Raw genomic sequence first — 15,556 nt, 5'->3', positions numbered from 1 at the left:
AATAACTAAATCCATGTTATGTTTTCAAAAGCAAGTGTTTTCACTGACATTATTTCATTTGCTCTTCATCACAGCCCTTCAAAAAAGCCAAGGCCAGTGTTCGAACCTAATTTGATCACTGAAGAAACCAAGGAGCCGAAAAGATCAAGACTGACTTCAGAAATTGGGACTGGTGCACAGCAAAGTTCTTCGCACGTTTTGTTCTGTGCTTGTTCCCCACTGCTTCAAAAGGGCTTGTGAACCACAGGGAAAAGTACAAACTGATTCCTTCTTATCTATAGGTGCCCTGGGGCCTTTGGTCTGTTGTCTTCATACTCAGGACAGCAGGTCGTGAGTCTAGTGAGTTACAAGACCTCTGCCTGGACCAAGGCACAGTCAGCCCCCTGCCCACACTGTCTAAAAATGAGCAGCATCTGCATCAACGGGAGTCCTCTGGGACATCATGCCTGAATCACGAGGGACGCTGAGTGATTAGGAAAAGAATGTACTCTCTTACAACAGGGCATCCTCCTTGGGACAGTAATTCATCCCAGGGTACTCATCCACACATCTCTCCCAGGCCTGACACATGTTAGTTCTGCAATAAATGTTTGTTGAGCTTCATTTACCAATGCTTGCAAGACTTACATTCAGCATGTAGAATGGTAGTATTTGTGTACACATTCACCTCACCTAATCTTAATTATGAAATTTCATCTTTCGGTGGTATATAAAATACAAATCTGGAAAACCTAAAACCATAACAAAACTACAGTGGCCTAATTATTCAATTTTTTCTTGAACTGCGATCTGGCTCTCTCAAATGAACACCATTTTGTCACCTAAAAACATTGTTTTGGGTAATACTTTGTGTATAGCAAGATGAACATAAGAGTGAGTTTGCTTGCTGAGTAGAACATTCCTGAAAGACATATAATTGTTCTTATTTCCTGATCAAGCAAGACCACCAAAAGCCGAACCTCTTTTTGAGCATTTCTTTTGTACTAAGTTGCTAGGTGTTTTCACGTAACTTGTTTCATTTAATCCGTACAACTACCCTAAAAAACATCATTGTGACCTTTATATTTTTCAAGATGAAACTTAGGCTGGGAAAGGGTCAGTAATTTTTTTTTCTCTTTTATGTTCCAATGCCTATACTATTTTAATTCTATGGGGAAATAGAGGGATGTTTTTGCTACTAATAAGTGGAACAACATTTAACAAAGATTTATATTTGTTTGTTTTTCATTAATACTTGACTGAAATGGTGGGTTATCCCTTTGAAAAAAGGTGTTCTGGGAGGTTATATTTATGCACACATACCTTCATTCACTGGAGGAAAGAGAATCTCTCGGTCAACCCCTCCTCTATTCTTCTCGTGTTGGACGATACATCTGTGTTCTTTATCCATTGACCTTCCCGTCACGGTCAGCCAGCTGAATTTCATGTATGTGTCTTTAGTCTTCATGGTTTTTCCCTCCTGGGATTGCAGAATGGTATTGCCGTTCTTTTCTTTCCAATATACATTTATAACATCTGGGAAAAAATTCTCAAGAAGACAAAGACATGTTCCAGCCTTATGGAGGTTTATTTCAGCAACTGAAGGAAGGAAAATGGTGGGCTTGGGGGAAATGTCTGCAGGAAGTCTTCTACCTGTGGGAGAAAATGGAATAGTAATTGAACAGAATCGCTAGGGAAGCACAAGGATTGTGTGGTCTGGAACAACCTAGTGCATAGGAAAAGGAAGAAAAGCCGCCATTGAATTGGTGCTTACCATAGCCTTTCCTGCACAATGAGTTGTGAGGTACTTATTGTTCTTATTTTCAATGGGAAGAGAGTTTCCAGAGGCCATGTAACTTGCCCAGAGTCACAGCTGTTACGTGGCAGAGCCTGGATTGAAACTTGGCCTTTGTTCTTTCTCCACATGTTAAGATCAGGTATGACTTTTAACCTCTCCATTTCAAGGCTTCTAACATTCATGAACACGTGTAATTTTTAAAATCTCTTTTGTGCTATCATCGTGGAGCATGTTTTCAAAGTTGGTGAGTTGATGTTGGGTGTGGGGGATGATACCGGGTAACTTGGATGATCTCTCTACACATGAATGTTTGGTCCCTCCTAAAGCACTTCTCTTTCCCATGCCATGAATTTTCTAACTTATGCTCTTTTTACTGAAATAACACTTTCTCATGTTCTGCAACTCTATGAAACCTCACTCTTCATTTAACTGTTTCTGGAATGCACCATATTTGTCTTATTTCTCATATAAATAAGTGTCAGGAGAAAGTTTTTCATTTTTTTTAAAACAATGTACAGTCACTTGTTAATGGCAATCCATTTCAACGTGTACTTGACAATCAAGTTTGCCTTTAGTCCAAATGTGGATCCCGTGCCCAGTTCTGAGATTATGGAGTTCTCCTACTTGATGTCCATTTTTATATAACATCTCAATTTCACATCTGAACCACTCTAGGTTTTTGAGTAGGGCAGTATTAGTGCTGCATCTCCAATCTGTTTACGAAGTCTTGAATTTAGCAGCAAAATAGCAGTATTTCCAAAACTTCCATTAAAAAATTTCTTGATTATTTTCAGAAACGCTATTAATCTAATCAAGTAAATGCATTCATCAGAATTTTGTTTCACTTTAGGTGATGTTCACTAAGAACAAATTTTATTTTGGAATTTCATTTTGATGCTGGACCTGATATCAGTTCCCCTACGTTAAACCCAGCATATATGGGGTTAAAACCAAAAGCACTCATCCTCTTTCCCTGCTTCTCTAAGTTACATTCATTTGTAAATACCAGTGTTTTAATCCTTTGTATCCCTGAACTTCACAAGGCAAATAGAAGCCACAGATTGTTGGAGCCCAGGTGCCCTCATGCTAACATTTTGGCTAGTTACAGGTCCTGTGAAGTTTTGTTACAGGGAAACTGATAGCCAGAGAATATCTGGAAGCTAAAGCATCTCGGACCTCAACTCCTTGGCTTCCTGGCGCCAGGCTACACCATCCACCACGGAGACAGACAACCAAGGACACCCACCTTTGATTCCCTTATCTCGTGATCCTCCTTCCTGCCAGCTGAACCACAAGGCCAAATGCAGGCTGGTGGAAAATCACCAACCAGCAAGGCCACAGGCTCCCTCCCTACAAGCAGCCACATGCCTCACAACCTTTAAAACCTCTTGCCTCCCATCTTTCGGGGAGATGGGACAAATTTGAGAGCTCTTGTCTCCCTGTTGACACCACCCGAAATAAACACTCTTTCCTTGCCATAAACCTGGTGTTCCGGTATTATTTGGCCCGTCTTGTGTGGCAGGTAAAGAACCTGGGTATGTATCCAGTAACAATTAGAAGTTTAAGCCTGATGAAAAATAGACCATATGTTGAGTCTCAGTTTCTCCCCTAAAATTTGTGTCTACCCTATAAGGCTGCTGAACTGCTGTAGAGTTCCACTGTTTTCTTTGCATTCACCTGCTGAATAAAGTATATATAATTGGGGTAATGTTAAATGTCACCGTTCCAGAGTCTCTTGCAGACATAATGTCAAAATATAAAACAAAACATCATAGTTTACAAAGGCATGTCACCTGAATGCTGGAATGTTAGATGATTATACATTTAGTGTTAATCTAACGATGGGAATTATAAATATTAAAACTCTTTCCAATTTGATTTCCAATTAACACACAAAATGCTTTACTAATATTCTCTTTGGGCTAGTTAGAAGTTAAATTATTCAATGGACAATTTCTTAAGAAAGCAAGAAGTAGATTTCTTATATGAGAAGAACAGAAAAAAATTCTTGAGAAGTTCTGCCTATATAGCAAAGCTTCTGATTGTTATAGTAAATTAGTAGGAAACATGCTGAGTCTTTTACTCATGCTGTAACTGTAATTAGGTCATAATGTGCTGTGCTTAGTTTAATTTTATACATCTTCCTTTTAGTGTAAATGGTATTTCATTGATTATGATAGTAAGTCAGTATATTTCTTCAACATTATACTTTGTTTGTAATTTAAAAAGTATATTATATAAAACAAGACTAATTTTTCAATCAGACATTATATTTACAAAATTTTACTCTTTATTCAATATATTAAAGAATCTAATTTTCATCTCAGGAACTTCGGTTTCTTCATGGGAATACTTTTGATTCATTATACTAAAGAAATTGAAAATCAAATGAGGAATGGAAAAATTTCTGTCTGAAGACACACTATTCTTGCCTCCTGTTCATTTTCCTTGGCTAGATTGTTTAAGTTTCATTCTTTTCAAGATAAAATAAATATGGAATTTCCATAACTTTCTCAATGTAATAGTTAAGTGAGCATTAAATGGTATACTTGTGTATATGTGTTGCGTGCCTATATTTTAAATAATTATATTAAATGTTTTTCTTTAAATATTCTTTTTAAAATTTATTAACAGTGTTTTTTATGGTCAAAATCATTTTCATGATGCATAGAATGGAAACCAGGTAAAAATATAAATAAACCTAATTCACTTACATATATTCATATGCATAATCAAATAATACATTTGAGTGAAATTGCCTGAGTTGTTTATACTTTATTAAGATGCAACAATTTGAATTCTACGTAACTTTACCAAATATCAACTACATTGTAGTTGATGGTATGATATTTCAAACCTATGCATAGATATTCATTTAAGTGTTCTCTAGTTTCTTCTTGTAATTCTTCTTTTATTGAATAAATACTTATAGCTATTTCATATTTAAATATGTATTTCAAATCTATGACAAGTTTCTACGATAAGTGATTTTACCTCTTGAACATTTTCTGTATGAATTTAAACTCTTTTCCTGATATACGGGCACGAAGCCCAAACTTACTTGCTGTACATATTAGCGCCAGTAAATGTTGGTGTTACGGATGATATCAATTAAAATAAAGGTTTGCAATCTAAAGCAAATATAACAACAATGAAATGAAAAACAAACACATTTTAATCTCAGTTTTCTTGCCAAGTGGGGGAAAATTCTGCTAAAGAGAAACAAATACCTCCAAGCTCATTTTTGTGTCTGAGTGAACAGTAAGATATCCTTCCATTTGAGCAGTTAGAGGTACAACTGAATCCTCTGGAGAGGTGCTGCTCTGTCAATATTATTGGCTGCAAACAACTCTCCATCCTGGATACAATTCTCCCTTTACATTTGAATTGGAGGAACTTGTATCCAGCACGTATTATGTGTTAGACAATGTGTCAAGTACTTTATTCACACTATTTCATTCAATTCTCATACAACCTCTGCTGGATACATACTGTCATACCAATTTATGGATTAGGAAGCTGAGGCCAGAGAATAATCGCCCAAGTTCACATTAGCAGGATGTAAGTGGTGAATCCAGGTCAGCCTGACTCCCAGGCTCTTTGACAATACCCTCTCACAGTTGGAAAGGAAATGTATCAACTCACAAAACTTACCTGTAATCATAAACTTTGTCCATTGGACAAACACTTTCATGACAATTACCTAAGTTATACTTAAGTCCTTTATGTACACAAAGCCAAATCGTATTACAGTATTTGCACAATGTTGTCTATGCTGTTCTTTGCCACAAAGATTTGTTTTAAAATCTCTCCTAAGTATTCTACGTCCAATACTCATCACATTCCTGTTTTTCCTAAACTTTCTTAACTATTATTCCAATTTAATTTCTTCTTGCCTTCCGTCACGTACCTTGTAAAATTCCATTCTTCTGATGCCTACCTGTGCCAAGTTTTATTCCATCACCGAAGAGATTGGTATAATAATTCCACAGTGATCAACCCGTATCAAACACCTTGGAATAATTTAGCTTCTCTGGGTACTTCAAATTCTAGGGAACTATGATGGCCTGCAACTTAAGAGACCAGGGTTCTGGTCCTGGTGTATTTTGCTCACAACAAATTCTGTGGCTGAGAAATCAAGTAAATGAAAGGATTTGGTGCTTTATTTGTTTGAAAACGATGATGTTAGTGTAAATCAATTCAACATCCCTTTCAGAGCTGAAGTGAGACTAAAATGAAACAGTATCTGAAAAGTTATTTAAATAAAAATTCCATAGAAATAGAGATTTTAATCATTATTATGGTCGTTATTATCATTGTCATTATTTTTAACTATTTGTTTGTGATGATTGCATGCTCCAAAAAGACATTTTAATCTCCTGGGACCCAACCATGCCCTTACTAATAGGGATTCAGTATTTTGGGGTAGCAATTAGATCCGTGGCAAGTAAGCGTGAAGATGTGTTACTTCATTTGCCTTCCACTTTGCTCTAACATACCTGGAATTCTCAAAGCCATAATCACAGGAAACGTGCCTTGCACACACCCAGTTAATAGGTAATCATTGTCTTGTCTTATCCGCTGCATTCACAGTGATAAGAAAATTAAAGGGAACATTAGCTAAAGCCTGATAACACGCAGTTAGTATATGGAACTGCTTCACTCGTGTTGTCCAAAACAAATGGCTCTTTTCCCTAATTAACAGCACAACCTATTTGCATTCCGAGTTTTCACCAGAAATTTCAGCCTCAAACTGACATCTTTCCAGCTCACGTGGAAAGTTCAACTTGAAACTTCTGGCAGCGGGCCTTCAAGGTAGAATGACTAGAGAGATGGCAGGATGCCTGTCCTCAAATCCTCCTATTGACACGTTAGACAACAAAATAAATAAATTACCTGCCTGACCATATCTGCTGAGAGTCACCATCTGTGGCTGACATTCAAGTTATGTTGCCCATAGCCTCGATGCAGTGGTGGGATAAAATGGGTTTGCTGAAAGACCATTTCTTCCATTTTATAAAATGAATGTTAAAGGCAATGTCCACTCTTTGTTTGACTTTCCTCCTAAAGGACTCGTGAGTTGAAGTTCTTTTCTAATTTTATGGTGGGAAAAACATGTCCTATTTGACAATTTAGTGGGCTTTATTTCATCAGTTAATGAAAACTATGAATTCTACTACATTTATTCTCCTACCATTGAGCATAAAATTTGACCCTGTGCTTCTTGCTAGATAATCATAGATCTTTTGTCTTCTGCTTTCCTTACTGATTTTGATCTTCTATTTTTATTTCGTAGGCTGACTGTACAGGCACACTCACAGATCTGGCAGTTTTGGTCTAGACCACTGCAATAAAGGAAATACCACAGTAAAGCAAGATACACAGTGCTTTTGGTTTGCCAGTGCATATATAAGTTATATTTACACTATAATCTCTTAAGTGTGCAATAGTATTACGTCTAAAAAGAATGCACATACCTTAATTAAAAAATACTTCATTGCATAACAATGCAAACCATCTGAGCCTTCAGCCCCTTGTAACAATTTTGCTGGTGTAGGGTCTTGCCTCGATCTTGATGGCTGCTGATTGATTAAGGTGGTGGTTGCTACAGTTTGCGATGGCTTTGGCCTTTTCTTAAAATAAGACAAAAATGATGTTTGCTACATCGATTGACGCTTGCTTTTACAAACAATTTCTCTTCCGCATCTGATGCTGTTTGATAGCATTTTACTTGCAGTAGAACTTTTTTCAAAATTAGAGTCAATCCTCTCAGACCCTGCTGCTGCTTTATCAACTAAGTTTATGTAACATTCTAAATCCTTTGTTGTCCTTTCAACAACCTTCACAGCATCTTCACCAGGAAGAGATTCCATCTCAAGAAACCAGTTTCTTTGCTCATCCCAAAGAAGCCACACCTCATCCATTAAAGCTGTGTCATGAGATTGTACCAATTCAGTCACATCTTCAGGTTCCACTTCTAATTCTAGTTCTCTTGCTATTTCCACAACATCTACATTTACTTCTTCCATGGAAGTCTTGAACCCCTCAAAGTCATCCACGAAGGTTGGAATCAAGCTCTTCCAAATTCCTGTTAATGTTGATATTTTGACCACTTTCAGTGAATCACAAATGTGCTTAATGGCATCTAGAATGGTTAATCCTTTCTAGAAGATTTTCAATTTACTTTGCCCAGATCCATCAGAGAAATCACTATGGCGGCTATAGCCTTATGAAATATATTTCATAAATAATAAGACTTGAAAATGAAAATTACTCCTTGACCCATAGGCTGCAGAATGGATGTTGTGTTAGCGGGCATGAAAACACATGAATCTCGTTGTACATCTCCAGCAGAGCTCTTGGGTGACCAGGTGCATTGTCAATGAACAGCAATATTTTGAAAGGAGTCGTCTTTTCTGAGGAGTAGGTCTCCACAGTGGGCTTAAAGATGTTGTAAAAAGATGTGCTGTCACCCAGGTTTTGTTGCTTCATTTATAGAGCACAGGCAGAGTAGGTTTAGCATAATTTTTAAGGGCTGTAAGATTTTCATAATGGTAAGTGAACACTGGCCTCAAGGTAAAGTCATCAGCTGCATTAGCCCCTAACAACAGAGTCAGCCTGTCCTTTGAAGCTTTGAAGCCAGGCATTGAATTCTCTTCTTTAGCTATAAAAGCCCCAAATGGCATCTTCTTCCAACAGAAGGCTGTTTCATCTTCATTGAAAATCCATTGTTTGGTGCAGCCACCTTCATGAATTATCTTAGCTAGATCTTCTAGATAACTTGCTGCAGCTTCTACATTAGCACTTGCTGCTTCATCTTGCCCTTCAAGTTATGCAGATGGCTTCTTTCCTAAAACCTCACAAATCAACCTCTGTTAACTTCGACCTTTTCTTCTGCAGCTTCCTTAAGTCTCTCAGTATTTATAGAATTGAAGAGAGTCAGGGCCTTTCTCTGAACCAGACTTTGGCTTAAGGGAACATTGAGGCTGGTTTGATCCTCTATGCAGAATGCTAAAAGTTCCTCCATATCAACAGAAGACTGTTTTGCTTTCTTTTCATTTTTGTGTTCACTCAAGTAGCACTTTTCATTTCCTTCAAGAACTTTCCCTTTGCAGTCACAACTTGGCTAACTGGCACAAGATGCCTAGCTTTTGCCCTATCTTGGCTTTTGATATGCCCTCCTCACTAAGCTTACTCATTTCTAGCCTTTAATTTAAAATGAGAGTCATGCAGCTCTTCCCTTCACTTGAACACTTAGAGGCCATTGTAGGGTTATTAATTGGATGAAGTTCAATATTGTTGTGTCTCAGGGAATAAGGTGCAAGGAGAGGGAGAGAGATGGGGAAACAGTAGGTGGAGCCGTCAGAACACACACAACATTGATTGATTAACTTCACCATCATATATGGGCCTGGTTCATGGCGCCCCAAAGCAATAGTAACATCGAAAATCACTGATCGCAGATCACCATAATAAATATAATAAGAGAGGAAAATATTGAAATATCCCAGAATTTCCAAAATGTGACACAGAGAAATGAAGTGAGTAAATGTTGTTGGAAAACAGGTGCTTGATGCAGGGTTGTCACAAACCTCCTTTCTTAAAAAATGCAGTATCTGCAAAGAGCAATAAAGCGGAGCACCAGAAAATGAGGTAACCCCGTACTTGTGTATTTGACTCTAGGACTTCTCAAACAGATTTTGGAAATAGGCAATTGAAATAAATGCCAAATAGTTTGTGCATTATAGCTTATTTCTTTTTCTGCCCCAGTGATTGATAGTTTAATAAGGTCTAACTCAAATGTCACGTGAGAGGTGGGAGGATATGTTTGCGAATCCTAGCTCTGTGGCATAGACACAAAACACGCAGCATTCAAACAGACTGAAAGTACCAGAGGAGAAAGTGAGGCTTTCTTTCCCCAAAATATCCCTCAGAAAACAGGAGTCACCTTATGTTTCAGTCCTCGTGTAACTTCTCATTTTGAAAGATGCTCTTTTAATACTCTACTCTGATCAAAATGTATGACTTGGGCAAGATCTCTATGAGAAATGAACTCCAATGCTAGTTTTGGAGCCACCACTCATGAAAGAATCTAAAGAAATTGAACATGCATTTGGTAAATATTACTCGGGAATAAAGCTCTACAGTTTTTGCTTACATTGTACATTTATAGAATAAAAGAATAACTTTTAAAAAATGCCTTCCTTTTATTTTATAAATGGATAACTGTCTCTTTAGATAAAATATCCAGTGACATCATCGTACAGGGATCACAAAACAGACTCTCACCCCCTGAGATGACCTAGAAAGTTGCTCTAAGGTAGATGTTTCAGATGCATTTCAACAGTCTGAGCACAATTTTTAATGAAATGTGAGGGCAAAAGGAGCACTATTTCTCAAATGATATTTGTACCGATCTAATTTTTAACTTTGCATTTATAATCCAATTAAGAAATTAAATATTATAAGTGGATATCTGACTTTTATCTATATCACTACAAATTTATATATTCAAGTTGCAAAACTTGCTCTTTTTTTTACATCCAGATATTTCTACTGGAAAATGAGCTATCACCTTATATTCAGGCTAATAATATTTAAGATAATGCTTATTTTATTCTAATCATTTTAGAAGCAGGTAACAATTAGTCTTAGAAATTGAAAGTCTTTTCCTAAGACATTTATCTCTACTCTTGAATTCATGTAGAATTCCAATGGTAGTAATGTGAATTTAGGAGAATTGACATTTTTATTACTGACCGTGTTAGAAATTTCCATATTTAACTTCATTTAATCCTCACAACAACCACTTCAGATGGTTGTTGCATAGATAGAATGAATGGATGGAAATATATCAAAATGTTAACGGAGATTCCAATTAATGTACAATTTTAATGTTTTCTTTAGTTTTTGTATTCTGAAATTGTTTTCATAATTGGCAAGTATTACTTTTATAATTTTAGTAGAGCAATTATGAGTGAATCAAAATTTATTTGCTAAAGGATGATTATACAGAAAATGACCCAAAAGCAAAGTCTATACTTTTCTCTGCACCACACTCTCTTAAAAAACAGTTTGCAGGACCCAGGTGAATTATATCTGTGTCATAATTATTTAATTTGATTGCCACAATTTACATTGAATGTGTAGTCGGTTGGGGAAAAAAGGACCAGAACGTTGCTTTTCAATTTATGAAATCTTTGTTCATATCATCACAATTACTACGGAAACCAAATTATAATTTCTTTCATTTTTTCAATGTTTTATCAACTTTGTGAGAATTCTTTGAAAGCTTTCACTTCAATGGATCTAGTAGGCTTGGAACATCCCTGTGAATTGTTCTCCCTCATTCAGGCAAGATTTCTTCTTTAAGGTTAATGTGGATTGAAAAAATTTACTGGGCTGAATTTAGAAAAAAACAAACCCAGCTCGTGACATTCTTGAATATGTTTGCCCAGTTAAATATTTTAATCCTTGATGTTAATCATTCTCTCACCAAATGACAGGTTTAGCAATTTTTGTTTATTTTTTCCCATTGGTTATTTTTGGAATCAAATAAACAAAATATCTAAAATTCATTACAAATCTTTCAATACAGAAATACCAAATGGACCTAATGCCTCCACCCCTTAGGGACTCAGGATTCTTCTAGCTAGTTAACTCCTTGTTAATGTCCTCCTTGCTAGGTCAGGCAGAGAACTGCCTCCAAGGATCTGGATGGAGTTAGAACACTTATCCACTAGACTAGAAGCTTTTAAAATGTTGGGACTTGTTCTATGTGTGTCTTGTTCCCTCTTTTATCCTCAGTATCCAGCACAGAAACCATCTTCAACGAATGCCTGTTCACATGATACATGAGCAAATGAGGATATAAAACCATGCAGACTCTTTTCATGGACTTTGGAGCTGAAATGGCTTATTGAGCTTACAAATTCCCTTAAATTGGCCCATTGTTAGGCAATACAAGAGATGTGATAACATAAATTTTGACTGATCTCAGCCTACCTCTAAGAAGTTAGAGTAATAAGAAGTGAGATTTATTGATGTTCTTTAATAATTTTTTAAGAATTCACTTTTTGCATTGCTGTTAGTTATGAGATGAAAATGAATAATACAGGTTTTGCAGGTTACTGAGAGAAAGGAGCACTATATTTATCACAAAATATAGAAAAGAGGTAATTGTTAAAATTGTCTCTCACTTAAAAGATGGTCTTCAGCAAGACCAATAACTGGGACCGATAACTTATACCAATGGTTTACAGATATGGTTCTCAAAATATCTTAATTTCTAGTCTGAGTCTATCATTTTTTGTGTGTGTGTTCTAACGGTAGAATTTCAATCTGTTTATAATCAGGGAATTGAACAAACCATTTAACAAGTAACTTTGTTTTCATATGTAGTGACCAGTAGCTGCAAACTTGTTTTTCAAATGCTGAGGCCAAGTATGTGGCAGTCAGATAAGGGTGATCCTAAAGTGTTTTTTTCTAAAAAGCATTTATCAGTATTTAATTATTATGGTAAAAATAGAAAAAAGTTACTTACCAGAGGGAGTTACTATGAGCTTAGTCCCTTTTCCAAATGTCTTGATCCAGTATGATCACATTGGTTAAAGCTTTACAAAATCTCAGCCTTCCCGTAAGTTTCATGATGTAACTAGCAGTGAAAAAACTCTGTACTGGCAATTTGATTTTCTGGGTTCCATGTCAAGTACTTGAATTTAAGTTTTGTGACATCCCTTATTTTATAAATTTTCCTCAGATAAAATGACCCAAGTATCTGTTTTCCACCAAGGCTCTAATCATTGAAAGGCAGTGATGGAAAATGGAAAGAATAAGAGCTGAAAAAGAAGAGATCAGGCCCAACTGGTCAACGAACTACTTTTCTAAATTACTAGAAAGAGAATTCAGAGAATTAAGACTTTTTTTCATTTCCAGGTGTTTAGTTGTGTTGAAACAGCTCAGAGATTGCATCAAAGGAAAGGCCCGTTTGTTCTCACCAACACCAGGGCTACATCGTTAGCAATTTGGGAATGTATTTCTGAAAGAAAGAAACTCTTCAGTAACTGAAATGCAAATATGCCGACACAAATACACTTGAGGAATGTAAACAAAGTTTTCCATTTTTAATAAAGCCACTTTTACCATTTGGTAATATGATTCTTTACCCAGCAGTACCAAACGAGAAAGTAATTTCTCTGATGACATTACCTTTCCTGAAATCAAAGAAGAAATTTATAGAATTCTATCTCCTATGAAATAATAGATTATTTAAACTAAAATTGAAATCACATCAAGCATCTTTCCCAATCACAAGTGTATTAAACTATAAATCAACTACAAGAGGAAATCTGGAAGTCACAAATATTATACTGCATAACTACTGCACCAATGAAGAACTCAAAGGAGAAATTTTAAAAAATACCTAAAGACAAATGATAATGAAACACAACATAACAAAATCTATGGAATGCAGCAAAAGTGGTACTAAGAGGAAAGTTTATAGCAATACAGATCTACTTCTAAAAACAAGAAAAATCTCAAATAAAGTCTAACATTAGAGCTATGAGAACTGGAAAGAGAAGAACAAATGAAGCCAAAAATCAGTAGAAGGAGGGAAATCATGAAATTCAGAGTGGAAATAAATGTCATAGGAGTAAAATAAAGAGACAGGATCAATGAAACTAAGAGCTGGTTCTTTGAAAAGATAAACAAAGTTGACAAACTGTAACAGCTAGATCTTACATTAGCATGAGGGAAGCCATCTTAGGGAAAGGAGGCAATATTGCAACTGTAATCCTGTAATCACTAGTCTCTGAGAATGCGCTCTAGCCTGCACCTAGCCTAGGTGATTAAGCACCTCTCACTTTTGCAAAATACGTGATCTGCTAGTTCCATGACTCTTGGTTACATATATCTCCCACCTGTGATAAGGATAACTTTGTTCTCTGAGTCCCCCAGGAACATGGTGACCTCCAGAAAGCAAAACTCTGTGTTGGTACCCATCACAAACGACAAAGAAAGAGATAATGAGGCTCTTTGAAGTTCGTCACACCAGATGATGGACATCCCAAAATGCCCTCCTTCCCTGCCCATTTCTCCTATATAACTGCCTCAAGATTCTGTACGACTTTTAAGATGGTTCTTTAGGACACTAATCCACCATCTTCCAATTATGCTAGCTAATTGTATAAATTTTCCTTTCTCAACCACCGACTTGTTTGCAACTGATTGGCACTGGATTGCGGTGGGCAGACGGGCCCCTTTTTGCTCAGTTACAAAACTTTTAGCTAGATTCACTAAAAAATAAAAAGAGTAGTCTCAAACAAATAAAATCAGAAATCAAAGAGGAGACATTACAAGAGATGTCAGAGAAATACGAATGATTATAAGAGAATATTATGAAAAGCTCTGTGCAAACAAACTGGGTAAACCAGAAAAAAAATGGATAAATTCCCAGAATCATACAACCTTCCAAAACTCAATCAAGAAGAAATAGAGTCTGAATAGACCAATCAGTTGCAAGGAGATGGGAAGAACAATCAAAAACCTCCCAAAATAAAAAATCTCAGGGCCAGAAGACTTCCCCAGTGAATTCTACCAAATAAAGAAGAATTAATACCTATCCTTCTCAAACTTTTCCAACAATTGAAGAGAAGGGGATGCTTCCTAACACATTTTACAACCTCAATATTACCCTGATACCAAAACACACGGATGACACAAAAAAAGAAGATTACTGGCCAATATTGCTGACAGGCATAGATACAAAAATTCTCAACAAAATCTTAGCAAATTGAATACAACAATACATTAAAAGGATCACACATCACAAGCAAGTGGGATTTATTCCAGGAAAGCAAGTGTGGTTCAACATCCACCAATCAATCAATGTGTTACACCACATTAACTAAATGAAGAATAAAAATCACATGATAACCTCAATAGATGCAGAGAAATCATTTGACAAGATTCAGCATTCATTTATGGTAAAAAACTCTCAATAAAGTGCATATAGAAGGAAAAAAATTTCAACATAATACAGACCATATAAGGAAAAACTGCGGATCACATCAGACTCGTTGGTGAAAAACTGAAAGCTATCCCCCAAGAACAGGAAGAAGACAAGGATACCTACTCTTATTCAATGTAGTATTGGAAATCCTAGCCAAAGCAATTAGGCAAGACAAGGAAATACACGATGTCAAAACCGGAAAGGAATAAGTCAAATGGTCACTATGTGTGGATGATCTGATTTTATATATAGGAAACCCAAAGAATCCACCAAAAAACTATTAAAAATAGTAAATAAAAACAGTAAAGCTGAAGGACACAGAGTCAACATATAAAAATCAGTTGTATTTCTATACCCTAACAGTGAACTAGCAGAAAGAGAAATCAAGAATACAATTCCATTTACAATCGCAACAAAAAGAATAAAATACCTAGGATTAAATTTAACCAAGGAAGTGAAAGACCTGTGCACCGAAAACTATAAGACAGTGTTGAAAGAGATCAAAGAAGACACAAAGAAAAGGAAAGATATTCTGTGCTCCTGTATTAGAAGAATTAACCTGCTTAAACTGTCCATGTTACCTAAATCAATCTACAGATTAAATGCAATCCCAATCAAAACCCGAATGAGATTTTTCATGGAAATTGAACAAAGAATCCTAAAATTTCTATAGAAGAACAAAAGACAAAACAATCCTGAGAAAAAAGAACAAAGCTAAAGGTATCACACTTTCTGAATTCAAAATACACTACAAAGCTGTTGTAATC

At 36.1% G+C, this 15,556-nt stretch overlaps 1 protein-coding gene across 1 annotated transcript in view; it reads right to left on the bottom strand.

The window, feature by feature from the left end:
* Positions 1-15,556, bottom strand: part of LOC106803710 (uncharacterized) — a 34,217-nt gene that overhangs the window by 14,021 nt on the left and 4,640 nt on the right. The window contains exons 3-5 of the mRNA XM_087434004.1: positions 14,458-14,472; positions 12,317-12,360; positions 1,303-1,628 (exon numbers count right to left, since the gene is read on the bottom strand). Of these exons, the coding sequence (XP_087290130.1) occupies positions 1,303-1,628; positions 12,317-12,360; positions 14,458-14,472 (385 nt within the window). The remainder of the gene's footprint in view (positions 1-1,302; positions 1,629-12,316; positions 12,361-14,457; positions 14,473-15,556) is intronic.

The sequence above is a fragment of the Ceratotherium simum genome, chromosome 1 (assembly GCF_057802395.1).
Source record: "Ceratotherium simum simum isolate JZ-2026a chromosome 1, ASM5780239v1, whole genome shotgun sequence".
Taxonomy (NCBI): domain Eukaryota; kingdom Metazoa; phylum Chordata; class Mammalia; order Perissodactyla; family Rhinocerotidae; genus Ceratotherium; species Ceratotherium simum.
This window is presented reverse-complemented; position numbering and strand designations above follow the sequence as displayed.